At 39.8% G+C, this 23,337-nt stretch overlaps 1 protein-coding gene across 2 annotated transcripts in view; it reads right to left on the reverse strand.

Annotated features, from left to right (window-relative positions):
- Window positions 1-23,337, reverse strand: part of cyth1b (cytohesin 1b) — a 227,477-nt gene that overhangs the window by 175,733 nt on the left and 28,407 nt on the right. Inside the window, exon 1 of one of the 2 annotated variants that reach the window (XM_048555042.2) lies at window positions 8,902-9,522. The exons of the other annotated variant lie outside the window; for it this stretch is intronic. Within the exon in view, the coding sequence (XP_048410999.1) occupies window positions 8,902-8,968 (67 nt within the window). The 5' untranslated portion in view covers window positions 8,969-9,522. Of the gene's footprint in view, window positions 1-8,901; window positions 9,523-23,337 lie in introns of those variants that run through there. 2 annotated transcript variants of the gene reach the window in all.

Here is a 23,337-nt window from a genome sequence, read left to right on the forward strand (position 1 = left end):
GCACATCTGCCAATGTGGTATACTGCATCCACTGTACCCAGTGCGGCTTCCTCTACATTGGGGAAACCAAGCGGAGGCTTGGGGACCGCTTTGCAGAACACCTCCGCTCAGTTCGCAACAAACAACTGCACCTCCCAGTCGCTAACCATTTCCACTCCCCCTCCCATTCTCTTGATGACATGTCCATCATGGGCCTCCTGCACTGCCACAATGATGCCACCCGAAGGTTGCAGGAACAGCAACTCATATTCCGCCTGGGAACCCTGCTGCCATATGGTATCAATGTGGACTTCACCAGTTTCAAAATCTCCCCTTCCCCCACTGCATCCCCAAACCAGCCCAGTTCATCCCCTCCCCCCACTGCACCACACAACCAGCCCAGCTCTTCCCCCCCACCCACTGCATCCCAAAACCAGGCCAACCTGTCTCTGCCTCCCTAACTGGTTCTTCCTCTCACCCATCCCTTCCTCCCACCCCAAGCCACACCCCCAGCTACCTACTAACCTCATCCCACCTCCTTGACCTGTCCGTCTTCCCTGGACTGACCTATCCCCTCCCTACCTCCCCACCTACACCCTCTCCACCTATCTTCTTTACTCTCCATCTTCGGTCCGCCTCCCCCTCTCTCCCTATTTATTCCAGTTCCCTCCCCCCATCCCCCTCTCTGATGAAGGGTCTAGGCCCGAAACGTCAGCTTTTGTGCTCCTGAGATGCTGCTTGGCCTGCTGTGTTCATCCAGCCTCACATTTTATTATCATATTTTCCATAATGCTTTGCTTTGGAAATAAGTAAACAGACACAAAAAATAAAACATTATATTGTTAAGCTGCGGAAAGTTAAATTGAAGATCCATGTACTAACGTTACTTAAGTGTAAATTCAGAATGATTCCAAATTAAAACTACACCCAAATATATTGCTATACACAAGTTAAATTTAGTCAAGGTAGAATTTCGATGAATTGTAAAAATACAATTCACAACTTATTCTGTATTGAGCTCCTCATAACAATTAAAGAACAGCCACAATATGGCATTTAGACAAACGGGGTCCCATCTTGAATTCACTTTTTCCCTTTCCCCACCCCTCGATTGAACTTATTCTATTTCTGGAACATTTTGGGTCAACACTGAGTTAGAATCGAGGAGGTGCACAGTTAACAGAGACATTGGCATAACTTCACATTACTACGTATCAATGTGCAACTGGCTGCAAGAATCAAAACCTCACTAACCACAATCTGCTGCTTCTCTGAAAGTACAAGCTCTCCACCCAACTCCACCCAGGGTGGGATATCACCATGAAAGACTTAAATAAAGTGCACTATGTATCATTCTACCTTCAGCACTACACTGCTACTGCCAACTTAGAGACAACTGCTTTCATAAACTAGGTGCAGTCAAGCCTCACCTAAGATTTTTGCCTTTCTGTTCCTTCTTCACCCAAACTAAGAAAAATGCATTGGAAAGGCTGAAAAGACAGTGCTGTACTGTGCATTACAACTGTTAGCAGTTTGTACATGCAACTGCATTAATTTTGTTTTATAACTGAGTATATTCTGTAAGCAACTGTCAAGTTTAAATGCAAGTCCAAATAACAATTCCATTTTTGGTACTCCGGTCAATATGCAGTCTGGAAAATGACCAGACTGACTCAAGCAAACACAAATTATATTTGTACAGCACCTTCATTGTAATCAAATATGTTCTAAAATCCTGCCCTGGAACACTAACACAAAATATGACAGATACAGATAAAAAAATTAGGACAATTGATCAAAGATTTGATCTAAAAGTGGTAAGCTTTAGGAATTGTTTCTTCAAGGAAGAGTGCCAGGTAGATGGAGGCGCTTAACAGCAGTATTCCAGAGCTTGGGGCATGATAACCAAAGACATGACCATCAATGATATGGCAATTAAAATTCAGATACTCAAGATGTCAGAATTAGGTGAACCCAGATTTCCAAGATTTGTACAGCTTTAGGAGATTTCAGAGGTGGAAAATAATAAAGCCGTGGACAGAAACGTAACCAAGGATGAGAAGGTTAAGATTCAGAAGTTGCTTGACTATAAGTCAAATAGGGCAGTGAGCAAAGGCTGCTTGGGAATTGAACCATGAGCAGCATTTTGCACAGCCTCAGTTCACCGAAGTTGGAATGTAAGGGAGGCCAACCAAGAATCCATTGGAACAGTAAAGACTAGAGGAGATGAAGGAATGAGGGTTTTAAGCAGATGAACTGAGACACGGCAAAGTAATGGAGGTGGAAATAGATTGTGCTGGTAGTGATAAAAATAGCATCAAAAATATGGCAATAAAGTAGAGTTAGAGTGAGGGAAGAATTCAGAGTGAGAACAAACTATGATTTCAGTCATTTTTAAAAAAAAAAATTAAGTTGTTCATTAATTCCCAATAAAGCTAGTTAGTGTGAGAATTCGTTCAGGAAATGAGACAACTGTTATGAGTTTCCACAGTAGAGAGGCCGCACAGTGGCTCAGTGGTGAGCATTGCTGCCTCACATTGCCAGCAACCGGGTTCGATTCCAGCCTCATGCATTTGTGTGGAGGTTGTACGTTTTCCCCATGTCTTTGCTGGTTTCTGTCAGGTGCTCTGGTTTCCTCCCACAGTCCAAAGATATGCACATTAGGTAGACTGGCCATGCTAAATTATCCATTGTGTTCGGGGATGTGTCAGATAGGTGCGTTAGCCATGGGAAATGGAGGGTTACAGGGCTAGGGTAGGGGGTTGGATCTGGGGTGGGGTGCTCTGAGGGTTGGCACAGGCTTGTTGGGCAAATGGGCCCATTTCCACGCTACGGGGGTTCCAATCTATTCTCATATGCAGCATTACTCAACCCTACTGTAACATTATCTTCGAATAGTATCTAAGCAGAAAATTAATACTGTAATATCCAGCATCTAGAAGAAGCAAATGACAAATATTGTGTGTCAAGAATTGGAATCCATTGAATACCACCATTGAAGCATCCTGATGCCCGAGTACCTCAAATTGGTAAGCAGGGTTATCACATGGCAAGCAAGATTGTGGGGCTAACCAATTTTCCAAACAGACCCTAGAACAAATGAAAGATCCTTATTGTAGGGTTTTTCTTCAAACCTTCCAGCAGTCCTGCATATCTACCAAGGAGATCGAAAGCAATACTGTGGATGATGCAATGCCAGGACAGAATCAGGGGTGGATCTGCCAGCCGCTATATTGGATTGTAACTGCTTTACAGCTGCAAAACAGATGCAGTATGTGCAAATCAGTTTCTGTTCTGTCTTGCCATTTAACAGCGATAAAGTGTAGTACCAGTCACGTATTTTCCTGGATGCTGGAAGAACTGAACCTTATGCCACAAGTTGTAACTAAATAGAAGTATAGACCACTACATCTATCAAGCCTTTTGACCTAACAGGAATCCCACATCACTATTGCATTATTATTGGTCAATTAAAAACTGCTTTAAGGTACAATTACGTACATAAGTATTTTTGCAAACTTCATTATTATTGTTGTAATAATTTAAATACAACTACATTGGACACAGTCATCTACTTTGATGTACCTTTGCTGTAAAATAAATGCTCATTCCGAAGATTATGCAGATTCATAAATTTTCAACAGCTCTCAGCAGGCAACTCCTTCTAGAACTGAATTATAGTTTGTTCAACAATATCCACAATGATACGAAGGGGAAGTATTGAGAAATATAAATAATGGAAGTCATGTATGCATTATTGGATTATCTACGACTGAGTAATGAATGTCATATGGAATACTTCACAATTCACAATTTTGTGTGTCAATTCTCCACATCCTTCTTTCCACATATAGAGCTAAATCCATTTTAATTTTTTAATACTTTTCTTTGAGTGTTCGCTGGTTAGGCCAGCATTTGTTGCCCATTCCTAACTGCCCTCAAGGTGGTGGCAGTGAGCCACCTTCATGAACTACTGTGGTCCCCGGTGGGGTGTAGTAACATATAGCGCTGGTAAGGAGTGAGTTCTAGAATTTTAACCCAGCAACAGTGAAGTAACAGTGACATAGCTCCAAGTCAGTAAGGTGCGTGACCTTTGCCAGGGCAGGGGTGGGTACTTACTAATGGTGGTGTTCTCATTGATCTGCTGTTCTTCTGGGTGGCAGCAGTCACAAATTTGAACCTCAGTAAGTTGCTGCAGTGCACGCTGTATAGGCTGATAGGGCGCATGCTGCCCTAACAGTGCATCACCACTCTATCACTGATCTAATAACCATTTATGAAACTCTTTTAGAGTCATAAAGTCACATACAAATACAGCAGGGAAACTGACACTTTGGTTCAACTCATCCATGCTGACCAGATACTCTAAATAAATCTAGTCCCATATGGCAGCATTTGACCCATATCCCTCTAAACCCTTCATGTTCATATACTCATCCAGATGCCTTTTAAATGGTTTAATTGTACCAGCCTCCACCACTTCCTCTGGCATCTCATTACACACACGCACAACCCTCTGCATGAAAAAGTTGACCCTTAGGTCCCTTTTACATCTCTCCCCTCTTACCTTAAGCCTATGCCCTCCAATTTTGGGCTTCCCCCACCCCAGGGAAAAGAACTTGCCTATTTATCCTATCCATGCCCCTCGATTTTATAAACTTCTATAAGGTCACTCCTCAGCCTCCAACACTCCAAGGAAAAATAGCCCCAGCCTATTCAGCCTCTCTCCTTAGCTCAAACCCTCCAACCCCGATAACATTCCTTGTAAATCTGTTCTGAACCCTTTCAAGTTCCACAACAATTGCATGCAGTATTCCAATAGTGGCCTGACCAATGTTCAACTCATTCCCATGAATATCTCCAACCTATTGTGTCAGTCTCTTTTTCTCTGTCTTGCACAATTCCAGGGCATGTGTGGGGCTGCCCTCTATTTATTTACTAATGAACTCAATATGTGTCTCTTGCCCTGAAATGTGAAGCAAAGTGGAGGACAATATGCCCCAGCTGGAAGGTGCAGTAAACTGCTGGAAAGGTTCTCAATGTAGTGGCTATTCAAGAAATTGCAGTTCAGTTCCAGTCCAGAAACAACGTATTGGTTGCATTCAGAAAATTCCCAAAAGCTGAGAATGGAGAATGGAAAAAGGCAGCAGTGGGTGGGGTGGGGTTAATGATTTAGAAGGGAATAAAAGAGAAAACTCCATATGAAAAAGCATTCTTGGTAAAAATGGGCAGTGAGCGTACAAGCAATCCAGAAACACGCTACAATTGCATTATGGCCCTGAAAGCTCAGAGGGTGGTGATACTCCAGCAACTATGAACAGAGGAATGATATAAAATCACTTACACGGCGAGAAGGCAGAGGCAAGAGGATTGGAAGCAATCACTACGGATTTTGACAGTTGACATTTTGGATTGGGCTACTGTCCACGAAGGTCAGGAAGTGGGTTGAGGCTGGAATTGGATGGGTATTGGGAGCATTAAAGAAGAATTGTGTTATGTGGCCACATGGAGCAAAAATTATTGACATGGAAATGGAAATGGAAACTTGAAAAATTGCAGTTGCCAAAGCCAGACCCAGCAGTAAATAAACCATGGGAATGGAACACAGAGATCCATAAGGAATGCACCAGACATGACAAGAAACAAAAGCATCCAGAAGTGAACAACACACTATACAAAAAGCCATGATGTGGAAAGGCCAGTGTTGGACTGAGCTGGATGAGGTCAAAATCACAAGCGACCAGATAGTCCAACAGGTTCATTTGAAGACACATGTTTTCGGAGTCTTGCTCCTTCCTCAGGTGTCAGTGAGAGGTGGCATCAGACACAGAATTTATACGCAAAATATCAAAGGGTCATAGAACTGCTGCAAATGCATTGAACAAACCTAAGATGGCTGTTAAATCGTTAATCAGTTAGAAAGGATTAATACGCAAATCCCAGAAATTTTTTCAAGTCACTGCCCCAAGATAACTAAACGTGTTATCAGTATACCAAAGGTGACACCTCAGGTCAGACAATGCATTTTAGGTGGCAGAACTTGTTTAGAATTTGGCTGTGTATTTACTTGGATTCAGACTGGTTTTATTTGAAAAATATTCTGGGATTTGCACATTAATCCCTTCTAACTGATTTAAGATTTCACAGCCATCTCAGGTTTGTACAATGTATTCGGATCAGTTCTATGATCCTTTGATCTTTTGCCTGTACGTTCTGTGTTGAATGACACCTCTCTCCCTGACACCTGAAGAAGGAATGAGATTACAAAAGCTGGTGTTTTCAAATAGACCTGTTGCACTATAACCTGGTGTTGCGTAATTTTTGGCCTTATACAACAAGCATCATTGAAGAGTGAGAATGAGGTCCTGAACATTGCTTGGTCAGTCAGCAACCACAAATACCTCTGTCCTGAAATTCTCCTCCCATTGAGGAGGAAAGTTGATGAGGTGGTTAGTACTTCGACGCCAGTTTTGAAAACCTCTCGATAGGCATTTTAAAAAAAACAAGATTAAGCTTTTCAAGTCAATGGGTTGCTGAGGAGTGGGGTATATTACAAGTTGCAAGACTCAAACTTAATGAATAGCTACTGTTATTGCCAAGAGTTAATTATACTCTCTCAGGAAGAAATCCTGAAAATTATGTTCTTGAGTAATAATGACAGTAGGAGGTCAAGCCATAATTTACACAGACTGCCAAAAAACAAGAAACAAGAGATTATAGTAAAAAAGGCCATTCTGAATCCAGTATTTCAAACTCCAGCCAAATACTCAAATGTTCAAAATGGAGTCTCACGGCGTTAGCGATACGAACTTCACAACAGATGATCATTTTGCCAACTCAGCACAATCTTGAATGGGATTTGCACTGATTACGTAAAGTAGTATGCAGGTCTCAAGAAATACTGTAAGATACACTTAAAATGAAAAGAGTATTCAGGACTGTATTTGTAACATTTCAAGCCTATTTTGTGCTTTAAATCAAGATTGAAAGAAATACAAAAAGATAACTTGTGGTTGACTCCTCTGAAGGCTCAAAAAAGTATTTAATCACAAACAACACTGCACAAAAGCTGCACAGCCATTTTAGTGGCTGAAATGTCTGAATATGCAAGTTACTTTTAGGAACAGAAACTTCAAACCAAGCATTCTGCTGTCAGCATTTCTTGCTTTAGTCAGCTGATGGATGTCTATTCCATTCTTAATGCTAACATACACTACAGACGACTAGCAGAAAAGCCTCCTTACACGTAGCATTTGGATTGATGGGCAGAAGGCTATACTCTCCTACAGGTTCTATTTTCCCCAAATTAATATTTGCATTTGATTGCTTATTTTGGATGACAATCCACTAAATGACAGAACATCACTGTCGGAAAGATCAAGACTACAAAACATGCTGACAGATTATGAAGCTGTCTGTTGCCACGTTATGTTTTAATCAATGATTATGCTGAAATATTAGAACTTCCTGTATGATCCTTCTGATAAATATTATATATAAATTTGACAAGGGGCATCTTTTTCAAACTTAATGGAAACTATGGTATTACTATGTACACATTTTGAAATCATCGTAAGTTAAATGCTCTCTCAACTATTTCAGGATTTAAAGGCACAAATTGAATAGAGGAAATTTATTTCTTAAACATACAGCACAGGAGGCCACCTGATCGATCTCTTCTGCACTGGTTCTTCTGAAAGCGTATCTATTTATTCCCAAACACTCTTCCTTACCGACAGACCTAAAAATCTATCCTAGTGCAGCTGGAAGCAGTTTCAATAGCAGATTTAAAAGGGGAATTAGATAACTATCGGAAGGGAAAAATAAATTGTAGAACTACAGGAAAAGGATGAGAGATTAGAACTAGCTAAGTTGTTCTTGTAGTATGCTAGCATGGACGCAAAGGGCCAAATGGTTCCCTTGTGCTGTAATTATTCCCTACTTCTATGGAATCCTGTTAACACGAACAATCATTCTTCAAGAGACAGTCAACTGCGTTAAAAACTGTCATATCGGCTACATGTCAATACAATTGAAATAAATTGGACATGGACAAAGGTTTGCACATGAGATTATACATATTTCAGTGATTACTAGACAGAATATTTACTACAAAACCTGTTTTAATAACCAATGCTCAAATACCTACTACATAGTGTAACACTCAGTAATAAATTATCAAATTCAAATTAACAAATTACTGATTTCATTAACACTAATCAACATCTCAGCATTTTTCTGCACAATACAATAAATATGTAGATAGTGGTGATATTAATTTCAAAATCTTCCAGATCTCTCAATTCTAGTGCAGTTCAAGTGGGAAAAATACCAGTTAGTTAGTGACCTAATACAAGAAGGAAGTTTCACAGAAAAACAACAAGTGCTTCCACCTCTAGCAGGTTTCCAGATGTTTCACTGCTCAAAAATGCAGTCATCTACACAAAACCTGATGCTAATCGAGCCACAACTGGAATTAAATTTCAAGTTCATCAGAAAAGATGAAAGTTTTTGAAAAATAGTTGCAGAATTTCAGGAGTAAATAGAGTTTTATTAATTTTTTGACTCTTGTCTCTTTTGAAGCAATTTTAAACATTCATAAAAGTATAATAATGGCAATATTGCCATAATAATGACCATACAATACTGGCAAACATATCAATTCCAGTCTGTTTTCTTCATTGCTATGGATATTCAGATTGTACACAGTCAGTATTGCTAAAGCATTGTATTAACAGGAAATATATTTAACTCAAAACAAAACAAACATGCTGAAAAATGGGTAATGGATCAAAGTGTTTCACTTTTATAGCCATTGCATCTGATCAGTTTGTTAAATTTGGAAACCCACCACCTAAAGTGGTGTCTCTTACAGTACTAGTCAAAGACTATCTTTCAGCTTTAAATCTCATTCAACCATACCTGGTTTTGCATTTACACAGAGGAAAGCCTGGAAGCTGGATGCACAGAGCTCACTAACAGTTCCCATCACTCGGTTCAATTTTTTTATAATCCAAAAGCCGTCAAATGTATTTATCTCAGTGGATATGGGCTTTTCGCCACACAGGCTTCACGGGATAATGTAATCTCTCTGGTAGTCAGTTTTGAAGTCCTCTCCCAAATGGGGAAATACTGTCATCTGGTTTTTCTCTATATATGTAGTCCCTTGGTGCACCACTGCAGCAGACTGTCAGTAATCGAATTTCACTGGCCACACATCCAGGAAAGGCTTAAATATTTCCAAATTGCCAAAGTGTTTCAACGTCACTGCCTGACAACCTGCCTCAGTATTCATTCAGCCAATCAGGTGCACATAGATGACAACACAATCTAACGTCTATTTAAGTAATAAAGTCAAATAATTGTGAATTACTTGCATCTCCAACCTTAGCTCCTACCAGCCCTTGTCAAGGTGAATGTTATTAAGTTTTCTAGGGGCTTTTAATTTATAACAAAGATTCCATGTTCACCTACAAAACCTTTTTCATTGTTGCTTAGCAACTTACTCTCCATTACATAAAATGAACGCACTAAAAATGTACTCAGTATTGTGTAAAAGGTTTTTTTTTTAAAAAGTGTTAGAAATTAAGACTTGCACTATTACTAAAAAAACTTGAAAAGTAATTGCAATTCTTCAAAAGAATGAAAAGAGATTCTTCTAAACAAGGTTCAAAGATTCCAGCTTCTATGATAAAAGGAGCAGTATTATCCAATTTGTTTGTTTTTTAACATGTGATTTTGCCAAAGCTGGCTACAGTACACAATACTACAAAATAGTACATTCAGGGATTTTTTTTGGCAATGTTTTAAATGATTGACTAATCATAATTAGTTCTAAAAATATGCCCTTTGGGCATGCAACATGTTTTTCAGTAATTTATATATTTCTGGTCAAAGGTGAGAAGATAAATGTAGAGCTTAACACGATATAAATTTATTTCACTAGTACCCAGATATGTTTTAGAAAGCAACTTCTCTTTTTAAATATTCATCTGATACTGTTACAGTTGTTTTTTTAAACATCAGAAAAGCACTGCAGCAATGTGTTCAATTTGTCATTTTTTTGGCACACATTTCTTTGTAATCTCACTAGGATGCAGGTACAATTTAACAAATGTCATGAAGTTTCTTTTCCAACAATCTCTTACAGGTTTATAATCTCAGTTTTGATTTTCAGTCAAAATGCTGATCAAAACTGAAGTTCTGCTCTCTTATGCCACAGTCACTGGTGCAATATGAGGAGGAGTAAAGCTATTTGACTGCTATCAAGTTTGATACCGGATCCAAATTCATTCAAATGATGTATTGTTGGAAGACTTCAGAAATGTCAACACATTTTCTTTTTCCAAGATACTTTCAATCTTAGATCTATTCCTTTAAAGGAAAAGACTATATAGTCCTCATGTAGAAATGAAAAGCTAAAATAACAGGAGCTGTCAGCAAGTGGGGAGTAAAAAAATAACTTATGTATCTAAGAAAGCAGATAACATCCAGTGACTGTGCAGCGCTCCATATATGGCAAGCTTATTTATAGGGCAGACAATGCTTTCAGACAACTATAGCGGACAGCATCCTCGTGTACTAAAACGACATATCAAGTTGTAGTAGGGTATAAGGATGCAACTCCATCCCTCCGATTCACAATATGGCAAATTCCAATTATCTGCCAATTGATCGGCGAAGGACCATTTACCATGAGGAACCGTATTGAAACTGAAGTTATATCAGCTTCACATTTTTTTTTATAAAAATGTTCTGTTGATTTACGAGCAACGTTGATGAAGTTTTTCTTTCAATTCTTTTGTTGAGCCAGCATGTATTGCACATCCTTGGTTGCCCTTGAGAAGGTGGTGGTGAGCTGAACCACTGCAGTTCATGTGCTCTAGGTAGACCCACAATGCAGTTCGTGAGGGAATTCCAGGATTTTGACCAGCAACACTGAAGGAAAAGTGATACATTTCCAAGTCAGGATCATGATTAGGAGTTAATTATCTATGGCTGCAATGGTCCAAGAATATTGTAGTTATGTTATAAGAACTAATACACGTGTACATCATAATAGAGTAAGAAGAGTATATGTAATAGGGCTAACAAAGCAGCAAATTAATATTGGTGATGTTTTCTAATTTTAAGACTACACAAATTATTAACAATGGAGTTGTTGATCAACGTGCAGCATCTTTGCAGTTGATAAAAATAGCACTTTTATATCACAGTAATTGGGACCTATACAGAACAGCATAGGAGCAGGAGAAGCTCATTCAGCAGATGTCAGCGATTGTATATAAAAACTTCTGTGTAGTCCCATTGATCAAAAACAGCTATAGGGTATGTAAACATACGTTTCAAATCAGAGTCCAGTTTGGTGATCTAACAGCAATGATAAAATATGGAGAAATATAATCAAAACCTCAGAAGTTTGTAAGAAAATAAAGCAAAGAACTGCAGATGTTGGAAATCAGAAACACAAACAGAAATTGCTAGAAAGAAACTCAGCAGGCCTGGGAGTATCTGTAGAGAAAAAGTCAATGTTTCAGGTCCAGTGACTGTTCTTCAGAACAGATTGTAGCTAGGACACAGTACTATGCTATTCAGTGCTAGGTGGTGCCATACACACATTCTTAATCTCTCTCTCCAACAGCACCATCTCATGCTGGCTCAGAGCTGCCGTGACCCCAGTTCCATTTCATCCTCCGCCTCATCCAACACTAACAAGAATTTTTTCTTTTCCTTTCAGGCACTACTGAACACAAGAAGCAACACGTCCCTCTGGAAAGTTCCTCTCGCCCCTACCATCCGAACCCCCTAATCCCACCTCCTGTTGTGTGTTTACTATTTGTCTGACCTTAAGTTTCCTGATGCTGAGTGTTCTGTACTCAGCAAAAATCTCAGTTTTAATGTCTCTGCTTCATCCCCCAACCAAATGAATTTTGGGCATGACATGATGTTGAACTCCTCTTCCATCATTTTCACCTCCGTTCCTCTTTCTTTGGATGAAAGTCCTCTCCTAGTTCCACAAACCCCTTCACCCATCACCAACACTCTTCCTCCATTTGGACCCAAACCTGTGGTATTTACCGCCACTCAAAGTCACACTGGTTGCCTTAATATCTCTGCCTCCCAAAAACTGTGAACTGACTGCACTCCGTCCTCTCAGATCCAACCCTGACTTTGTAATCAAGCCTGTCAAGAAGGGTGGTGCAATTGCTGGCACTGGCATACTGGCCTCTTCATTATGGCTTCTGAGCACCAGCCCTTGGACACCTCTTCGTACTTCACATAGGACCATGACTCCACCACAAAACACCAGGCCACCGTGTCGCCAACAGTCACTAATTTCATGTCATCTGGCTATCTCCCCACCACTATCTCTGAGCTCATAGTCCTGCAAACTTCTACCTCTTTCCCAAAATCCACCAACAGGACCGCCTGGCAGACCCATCGTTTATCCCTGCTCTTGCCCCACACAACTCATCTCTTCCTACATCGACAGAATTGTTTCACCTCTTGTCCAGTCCCTTCCCTTTCCATCTGTTTCAGAATCTCCACTTTGTGGACTTAAGCCACCTCTTCTTTACCATGGACGTGCAATCCCTTTACACATCCATCCCTGATCAGGTGGTCTCAGGGTTTTCCACTACTTCCTGAAAAAACAAAAGTCTGAACGATCCCAATCCACCAACACCATCCTCCTCAACCTGGCCAAGATCACCCTTACTTTAAGCAACAACTCCTTTAACGCTCCTCTCTTTTCAGGTCAAAAAGGAGGCCATGGGTACCTGCATGGGCCCAGTTATGCCTGTCCCTTTGTGGAGTACATGGAACATACCTTGTTCTCCACCCACATTTCTTCAGTATATCAATAACATTGTCGGTGCTGCTTCCCTCTCTCACCCGGAATTGGGAAATGTTATCAATTTTGCTTCCAATTTCCACCCTGCTCTCACCTACACCTGGTCCACATTTGACTCCTTCCTTCCCTTCCTCAACATCCATGTCCATTCATGATGATGGGCTGGCCACCAATATCCACAACAAACCCACCAACTTCCACAGTTATCTTGATTATACGTCCTCACAACATGCTTCCTGCAAAGACAATACTCCATTATCCTAGTTCCTCCTTCTCCATCACATCTCTTCCAATGTGGCCAGATTCTGCAATGGGGCCTCTGAAACGTCCATTTCCTTCTTCAACTGAATTCCCCATGACCCTCATCTGTGTCCAATCCATCTCCTGCACTTCGGCCCTTACCACTTCACTGCCTTCTCTTAATAGCTATAGGGTCTCTCTCCGGTCCTCATTTTCTAACACACCAGCATCACAGCTAAAGGATCATTAACAACCTTTTTCGCCATCTCTAATAGAATTTCACCACAAGACATATTCACCTCACCTCCCTTGTCAGCCTTCTGCAGGGCCCATTCCCTCCAGGGCATCTTGTTCCACTGCTCCTCCATTCCCAACATCTCCCACAGCATCTTCTCTTGCAACAGCAGAGGGTGTCACAGCTGCCTGATTACTTCCTCTCTGCTCACCATGCAAGATCCCAGACACATTTTCAGGTGAGGCAGTGACTCACCTGCACTTCACTCAATATAGTCTACTGTATTCACTGCTCACAACGTGGCCTGCTGTACACTGGGGAGGCAAAATGCAGACTGGATGACCGCTTTGCAGAACATCAACATTCTGTCTGCAAAAGTGACCCTGAGCTTCCTATTGCTTGCCGCTTCAACACACCACCATGTTCCCTGGCCAACATCTGTGTCTCAGGCTTGCTGCAGTGCTCCAGCAAAACCAGTGCAAGCTGGATGGAAAGCATCTTACTTTCAGCTTGGGCACTCTACAGCCTTCAGGACTCAACATCAAGTTTAATAATGTTGGGACCTTAGCATTTTCTCCTATGTCCTTAGTTGAACCCCCATCCACCTGGCCTTGTCATCACATGGGCTGTTACCACAACCAACCCAATGTCAGCTACTATTGATCCCCATTAGTAGCTATTGATTCTCCCATTCCTTTGTCTGCACCATCGCTGTCTCTCACTGGACTCCATCTCCACCTATCATTTACTCCTCTGTGCCCTCGCCCAACCCATCTTCAGCACGTATATCCATCTTTTCTGAACTAGTTTTGGAGAAGGGTTACTGGACCTGAAACATTAACTCTTTTGTCTCTCCACAGAGATCTGAGAGCATTTTTCCAGCAATTTCTGTTTGTGTTTGAGAAGTCTGTAAGAACAAGGATGAAACAGTACAAGATGCAAACAGTCAGGTGATTTCACACCAGACTTGCGTTCAGAACATTTCATTGGTGATAACATCCATGACTTTCCTCTTTGTCGCTGTGATTTCTTTGAAGTACAATTGCCAGCCAAAATATCTTAGAAATTCCATAAAATCTTATGAAGAAACCTATCAGAAGGATGGAATCGCTGTGCAACCATCACTTCAGCATTTAGATGGAATTTCATGCACACTGGTTTAATCCAAGAAGCACACTCTAATTTATTCCAGAGAGTGTTATTCCACTCTATAATCAACAATTCGGACTAACGCGCAAAATTGAAGGAAAAAAAGGATAAATCCTTCAACAGCTTTTTTCTGTTAAAAACCTGGCATTTAAACTAAATTGCATATCCTTTGAATGCTTTCTAAAAATAAAAACACATTTTGAAGGATTACTCTAACTAAAAAGGAAATTGACTCTTTTTTCTTCATAGATTCATTACTTACAGCCTAATTTCAAACTGCATGCAGGTTATTATTGGTCTTGGGAGAGGTATGCAATCTCATGATATTGTATAATTTGAGCTGAAAATGTTGCATGTTAGCTCACGATGTCAATGCAAAAGGAATGATTTAACTATAGCTTATTTAAAAACAGATTTTAATGTATAATTTAGCTTTTTATTTATAGTAATTTTGTTTTAAACTGCAAAATTAGATAGGGTTGAAACTTCGATATTTGTGAAAACAATGAGATTGGTACAAACTTTAACCACAGAGAACACTTGATTTTGGTGGAACAAAAGGGCACTTATTTTCTTGAAGAAAACATCTCCAACAGTGCAGCACTCCCACTACAATGCACTTAGACTGTCAGCCTTGATTTCAGCATGGTGGAATTTAATGTTGGTGACAAGGGGTCACAATTAGCTGGAAAACCAACAGGACCCTGTCCAACGCCTTTGGACAAAGCTTACTAAAACAAAGTGAACATAGCACTAGGGTCTCCTGGGATTTAGGATCCCAGAACTGTAAAACCTGCCTTCTCAGAGCTGCTGGTCAACTCTTGGGCAACCTTGCTATTCACCTGTAATGCAATGTCCTAAGGTCAATGAGGAACTCAAACCATTGGCAATTGAGGATCAGATGAAAGGTGCATGATTGATTCTGTGATGGGGTGGCTGTCAGTGGTCTCAGCTTCCTGATGCCGCATGCCTTGATCAGATTCTAAATGCCATCAAGCCTGTGTTTCTATCCTTCCCAAACAAAGCAAATTACACACTCAAGCAATTAACGAATGAGCATTCAGGAAGGAAGACTGTCCACCAGCTGCTTGATTAAAAACCCCCAGCTTCTGATTTACCATGTAGGGAGCACTTAACTCAACCTCAAGTCTGGGCCTTGAAACTCACCCTTCTGATTCAGAGACAAGCATCCAAACAACTGAGCCACAGATCGTATTTGAAACGGAGACAGAGACAATATTAGATAAGTAGTTGGAAGAATTAGAAACAAATAATATAGGAATAGGGCAGTAAGACTACCTCTACCTCCTACTCTTTTGAATTAATAACTTTGACACAGTCTAGAAAATCAAATTTAATTTTCTTTGAACTGTTAAACCCATAATGAACACCATTCATTTTGCAAAAAGAGAATCCCTTTGGTGTCACTCCCCACTGCAAAAACTCCAAAATCTTCATCCTGAAAGATCAGTGAGACAAGGCTTTAGTTACCAAATACGGAAAGTTTCTCTTCATGAAGCAACTTTGAGTACGATCAGAATAGTTCTTAGTTTCATTCAAAACTTTTTAAAATTACAACATTAGTCATTTATTAAAATGCTTACTTCTGTTGTCCTCCTGAGAGAGCTCATAAGAATAACTGCAAATAAAAGTGGTTAGCGCTTCGCAAATTTTATCTCAATTAATCGTTAATATCCTTTGCTAAGGTCACCTCAATCATCATCAAGGATGTAATCTAATGTTAGGATTACAGTAGTTGGATTTTCTTAATTAACTAAGTTGGCAACATGAAATAATGCTAAAAGCAAATTAATGACAAAGTACAAGTGAAACCCCAAGCCATTTCTTTTACAAAACATATCACCAATTAGACTCAGTCACACAGCACTGAAACAGGCCCTTTGGCCCAATTTGTCTATGTCAGCCAGGTTTCCTAAACTGAACTAGTCCCAACTGCCTGCGTTTGGCCCTCGAAACCTTTGATGAATGTTGCTGCTACCACATAATAGGCATGTTCAGCAAAGCGAGGGCTTTTGAACATTAAATGCATCGAGCAATTACTTCAATATTAGCATTAAATCAGAAACAATTAGTAGTGAAATGAGATAGAGTTGGTAGTTTCATTGTAAATGTTGAAACCTTTTAAAAATTAGCATTCTCTCATCAAAATAAACAATGCCAATTTTAGGAGCCTCGTCAAAACTAACTACCCATCAGTACTGAGCAATTCATTCATCAGCAGAAACCCATGAAGTATTTCTGAAGAAGGGTCTAGACCCAAAACATCAGTTTTCCTGCTCGGCCTGCCACGTTCATCCAGCTCTACACCTTATTATCTCAAGTATTTCTGAGAACACTTGCACCTTAAAATTGTGTGCAAAGTGATATTGATAACTTTTCTGATGAAATTCAATTAATCCTTAGCGTACAATACAGTGTTCTATAATTAGACACCTTCAGGGAGATCACAAGTGTATGATTAGTCATAAAAACCAGAATTACAAAGTGCTGTTTAATGATTTGTTCCTTCCTTCAAAATTATAATTATACAACGTTAAGCGATTATAATAGATGTCACATTAACATTTTAATAATTGCAGATTGTATTTCAATAAATGTAATTGTCACTTTCATCCATGTTAATTGAGCAATTTGTAAAATATGACATTTTATTACACATTGGCTAGCACCCACTGAAAAACTCCAGGTACAATTCCAAATATTTAAACAACAGGTAGTTCTCCTATAATGTGATAGTTGCATTGTATGACCCTGCATGATAGAAAATTCTCTATAATGTGATTTTCTATAGAAAATTGCTATCTATAAAATACGCTATACCGATACAGCAGAAAGTTTACGTTATCCAAACAGCGTCCACAATTCATCAGTCGCGTTACAGCCAATTCGTGTTAACAAAACACATGCTACAGCAGAATTACCTGGACATACATTTTTTGCTGGGAAACCACTATATGAACTCTGTAATGATGATATAAAATGTGGATAAGCAATCTTTGAATTCTAATGCCTATTTAATACCTGCACATTAATGGACTGAATGTTTTAAAACGTGACCAAAAACTATGATTTAAATTGGGACACAGGAAATCACCTGATCCACATAGATTGGTTCAATATCATGAAATGTACAGGTATGAAACAAAAGACATTCCACTGAAATCAATGTTTGACCAGATATACATGAAACGAGTCAGCCAGCCCCCTAGCCAAGTATGCAAAAGTGTCCTCGCTTCCATTATGAATTACACCATTATGAGAGTCACCACTTGTTCAAGACAAAGCATTGCCAATGATCACGAAGACAGGAAGAACAAACTTCTTTGGCCTGAATTTACAGAAGAGCTGCTTTTACGAGGACTTTTTCTCTTTTGCAGCAGAAGCAGTTGTAGAACTAAACACAAGCAAAGAAGACTCTTACAAAAGTAAAGAGCTCAATTACAACAGTTTCTGGAGAGATAATGGGAAGCTAAAAACTGAAGATAACTACAATATTCGCAACTGCTTATGGTGCATGTTGTTTGAGAGTGATCTCAACTGACTGCATGAGGGCCACACGCTTGACACTGCACCCTTATTACTTGCAATATTAACAAATAATACACATTTTTAACTCCAGAGTACCTCGTAATTGGCTACTTGCTTACAGTAAAAATAGCTGATGCATTTTAATTCAAAATATATAAAGTCTACTGCTAAAGTGAACCTAAATTTTAGTTGAGACTAACCAACCCAGGAGGTTGAAAAATTGACAAGTTGGTCCACCATTCTGACCAGGACATAACACAATCTCTCAACGTGCAGAATAAATTCATTCCAAAATGAAAGAAACTACTCAATGATTGAAGCTCAGGTATGTTAAATCAGATTAGACAGAATTCAGGTAAGAATTCATGTTCTAACCTTGGAAGTATGCCCTTTCAAGAATTTTGTTAATAATTATCACGCTCTACACATGTATTGCAGGTGAAAGAGTAGTAGCAGTGAAGTTGTCGCTGTAAGAATATTAACTATCGGTTACACATGGGAGAGACGATAGGGGTGCTTTCCACTTGACTATGACATTTTAGTGGAATGCTCCTACCACCCACAGAAAATATTGCTGAACTTTAAGCAGAAGTCATTCAAAATTCAAATCGAGTTTCAAATGATTTTGTTTTGATACTGCTTTTAAAGACACAGTAGAAGCAACCAGCCCCAGCCACACAACAAGTGACAGATCTAGGATGAAGCAAACACAATACTATTTTGTCTGTAGGTCTTTGAGATGGTGTCAAGGATCAGGATGGCTCATTTGGCACAAGGACACCAATAGGCACATGTTGGAAGTTTTTAAAAATACATCTCTCAAAAGTTGACAAAAACTGTATGAAAACCTCACTACCCTTTGGATCTGTATTTGTTTCAAAGTTTTTTTTTAATAGTTTATGATTAGGCCAGATTTTTACCAATGTACTTCAAGAGCTTACCATCAGGCTCAAGTGTCACAGAGTCTAAAATCTATCTAAAATACTATTTAAATGGAGTCAAGTTAGGTAAAGGGGAAGTTCAACGAGATCTGGGTGTTCTTGTAATCAGTCAATGAAAGCAAGCATGCAGGTACAGCAGGCAGTGAAGAAAGCTAATGGCATGCTGGCATTCATAACAAGACGAATTGAGGATAGGAGCAGAGAGGTCCTTCTGCAGCTGTACAGGGCCCTGGGTGAGACCACACCTGGAGTATTGTGAGCAGTTTTGGTCTCCATATTTGAGGAAGGACATTTCTGGCTATTGAGCAGCGTAGGTTCACGAGGTCAATTCCCGGAATGGCGGGACTATCATATGTTGAAAGATTGGAGCGACTGGGCTTGTATACTCTGGAGTTTAGAAGGATGAGAGGGGATCTGATTGAGGCGTATCAGATTATTAAGGGATTGGACAATCTGGAGGCAGGAAGTATGTTTCCATTGATCGGGGAGTCCAGAACAGAGGACACAGTTTAAAAATAAGAGGTAGGCCATTTAGAACAGAGTTGAGGAGAAACTTATTCACCCAGAGAGTGGTGGATATATGGAATGCTCTGCCCCAGAAGGCAGTGGAGGCCAATTCTCTGGATAGTTTCAAGAAAGAGATAGATAGTGCTCTTAAAGATAGTGGAATCAATGGAACAGGATACTAATTGTGTATGATCAGCCATGATCATAACGAACGGTGGGGCTGGCTCGAAGTGCTGAATAGCCTACTCCAGCACCTATTGTCTATAGTCACAAAGCTATAGATTCAGAAAAGCTCTTTGACCCATCAAGTCTGCACTGACTTAATTATCATTAAAAGGTGCGCTAATCCCAATTTCCTGCACTTATCCCATAACCTTCAATGTTTCAAGTGCTCATCCAAGTATGTTTTTTTAAAAAGATTTAAGGTTTCCGGTCTCCACTACCTTCCCAGTTCCTGACTCCTACCACCTTAAGAGAAAAAAATTTTTCACGAATCTTCTCTGAATCTCCTATCCCTTAACCTAAAACTAGACACCCTCATGGCTAACCCATCAACTACAGGGGATGTAGCGGCCTCCTACTCAACCCGTCCATAACCCTCAATCTTATGTTTTTTTTCTACCCTTATCACAACCCCCTCAGCCATTTCTGCTCTAAAGAGAGCTATCCAAACCGTTTAAGTCTTTCCTACTGGATCAATTGTTCCAGCCTGGTGCAAGGGTGGTGGAAAACAATCCACTCATTGACAATTTTCCCTTAATTGGCCAGTTAGGAACCAGAGGCTAGACTAATCATAATGCTTGGGGTAAAGGAGCTCAGAAGCCAATTACAGGCCCTTCCTCTCAGAACCCACAGGCAGATGGGCTTCGGAAGAACCAAAACAGCAGGAACAACGCTGTGGTGGAGGGAAGGTGGGGAAAATGCCTCCAGAGAGCAGCCAGTGGCTGAAGGGGAGACCAAATATTCCAGAGGTAGCATTCCAGGCATCCACACCAGGAAGCCATCTCCACAAACTTGCTCCAAGTCTAATGCCTCAGACAATAGTCCTTTAATATTTAAATTAACTCAATTATTCCAGAGCAGGATGGAATGGAGGATCCAGCTTGGAAGCCAGCAGAATGCTACCGACCTCCACATCTGTCTTCAATGAGGGTTAAAGTCCTGCTCTAGCTCACTCACAAATAATAGATTAGTACTCATTACAAATACTACACTTTGGTGGGAAAAAACCCACCTCCAGTAGTAATAACCAACTGGACCAAGTTATTATCTAAATATCAAAGGAACATTTAATGATAAGGCAATTTATTCAAATATTGTTTTAAAATACTGCCTGATTGCACTGGCAGACTTTGCATTTGGCAAATACGATGGAGTCAAAATGTAAGTAAAAAAATCCTTCGAAACAGCTGCAGTTTGCCCAGATCACAGCATGCAATGCAGAAATTCTTCTGATTAGTCATGTATACTCTTCCCATTGACACCATTTTAAAAATTGTATACTAAATTAATGTGGCTTTTTCAACATGAACAATTACAAAATAACAAACTTTGATACCAACGATTCAATCTTTAAGACTGTGTTGTTGGAAAATTCAGAAATCAGAGGAATTGAAAATATGCAGAAATTAAATTGGTTCAATAAACAACAGCTGTGTCTCTCCGAATTTCAGCAGAGATGTTCATTTCACAACAAAAGCTACAAGATAGAATGGTATTGCTAAAGCTCAAAATAAAGGATTGAAGTACATTACTATGAAACAGAAACACCAACTTTATTTCAGTGTTCTTTTGTTAGATTATGCTAAGTCAGGAAAACAGCTTTTTAAATTGAAATTGTTAATCTTGCAGTTGACTTCATGTTTCAAGGCAATCAGATTTGAGTTCACATCTGGTGTGAAATATGGTGACAATTTTTCTGTAAGTGCTATTAAATTAACAGAAGCAATTATCCTGTTATACTGTTTAAATAACTTGAGAGAGGCTGGTATCTCGTCACCAAGTCACCCTTTCTTTACACGTGCAGAGTCCATGACACAGGTCCTGCTCCCTCAAAGCCAGGGCTCAGAGCGAACAGAGCTCATGACATGCTTATTTTTATCTGTCGGCCAGGGATCCCTGACTGAACCTGTTAATCTGGCCCCATCAAGGGACTCTTATTCTATCAGATCCACCTTGGCTGACCTTGTGACAATCACTACAAAAACTACACTTACTATTCTACATGTGGTTTCAGCAAAACTACATCAAATTCTCATAGTATTTCTTTAAATTATACAGCTATCAAAAAAGTACTAAAGCTGATAAATTTAAAAAAGCAGAAGGTCATATAATAAATGTCATACCAGAGAATGGCACCATGGCTACTTTAGAGACTTGAGGATCAGCCTTCATTTGGTGAACCAGGAGAGAGAAATCTGAATCTCATCTTGTTCCTCTGCTCTAGTTGAATGATGCCAGCTCATCTGAGGGTGCAATCATATATTACGGTCTCATGCTTATAACAGGAGATCCAAGGAAAAATTCCAGTTCCTTAGACCACTCCTCCAGTGCCTATACAGCAACAGAAAGCAATTATTTGATGGTAGTAAAATGGATTCTAGTTCCATCACTAAGATTACGATGATTTGTGGGAGGCATGGTTTACCTGAAGCAGTCTTAGATGAGCTTCTCTCTAAGTACCTTCTGAAAGCTAAGTGCACTGCCAGTTGATGCACATCGGGCTCTTCCTGCGTAAGACAGTATCCAAATAGCAAAAGAAAAAGTTAGTCCCACATTATGGCAAAATTATAACGCATGCAAAGGATGACTAGAATTCCGAATCGATATCCAACATCAGGCCTGTCACTTGACTGGAATAAAGGCAAGAATCTGGACAGAGACTTGCAGGAAGCATTGTCTGTGGTGGCAAACCAGTAAAACCTTGTGGAAGTGTAAGGAGTTCCCATGCAAAAGACTGCCAATCTATAGCAATTTACAATTGGGGAATCCTACAAAATTGCAATTGCTATTCTTCCAGCTGATCTTGCTTTCTTCTCAGCTCGTCCTCTTCATTTTCCATCACCCAAGAACACTAGATCACTCATGATCTAATTGAAATTTGTTTCAAGGCTGAAAAAAATGCAATCCAGGTCATGCTAAAACTGAAGTCAGAAATCTGGTGGATAAATCAATCCAGATGGCAGAGATTGAAGGTGAGGGGAAAGATTTTAAAGGACCTGAGAGTAAGTTTTTCACACAGTGGGTGGTGTGTATGGAACAAGGTGACAAAAGGAAGAGGTGAAGGCTGGGATAATTACACCATTCAAAGGCACAAAAACAGAAGTTGCTGAAGAGCTCAGCAGGTCTGGCAGCACCTATGAAAAAAATCATAGTTAATGTTTTGGGTCTGGTGACCCACCCACTTTGAAGAAGTCTCTCTCCCAACAACTCGTAATATGAGCAACCAATCTGAACTAACATTCCAAACAAATAATTACGAGTTCTTGTTAAATGAGTTGTTCCAACAGTTTAAGACAATGTTGAAAATCATGTAGCCTTAGAAGATGTTCATGTTGGGCTGGTCAACATTCTTCCCTCAATCACAAGTAAAAGCAAACTAAATTGGTCATTCATTTCATTGCTGTTTCTAAGAATGCTGAGCAAAACGGCTAAGACAAAGCATTTCAAAATAGTTGTATACCTTCAAAGGCAAAGCTATTGTTACCGCAGTGAGAGGTGATGGCCTACTGGTATTATCACTGGATTGTTAAGCCAGAGATCCCAGTAAGGTTCTGGGGACCTGGGTTGGAATCCGACCAGGACAGATGTTGGAATTTGAATTCACCAAAAATCTGGAGTTAAGAAACTAATGATGACCGTGACTCCATTGTCAAAATGTTGGA

Source organism: Stegostoma tigrinum, chromosome 22 (assembly GCF_030684315.1).
Source record: "Stegostoma tigrinum isolate sSteTig4 chromosome 22, sSteTig4.hap1, whole genome shotgun sequence".
Lineage (NCBI taxonomy): Eukaryota > Metazoa > Chordata > Chondrichthyes > Orectolobiformes > Stegostomatidae > Stegostoma > Stegostoma tigrinum.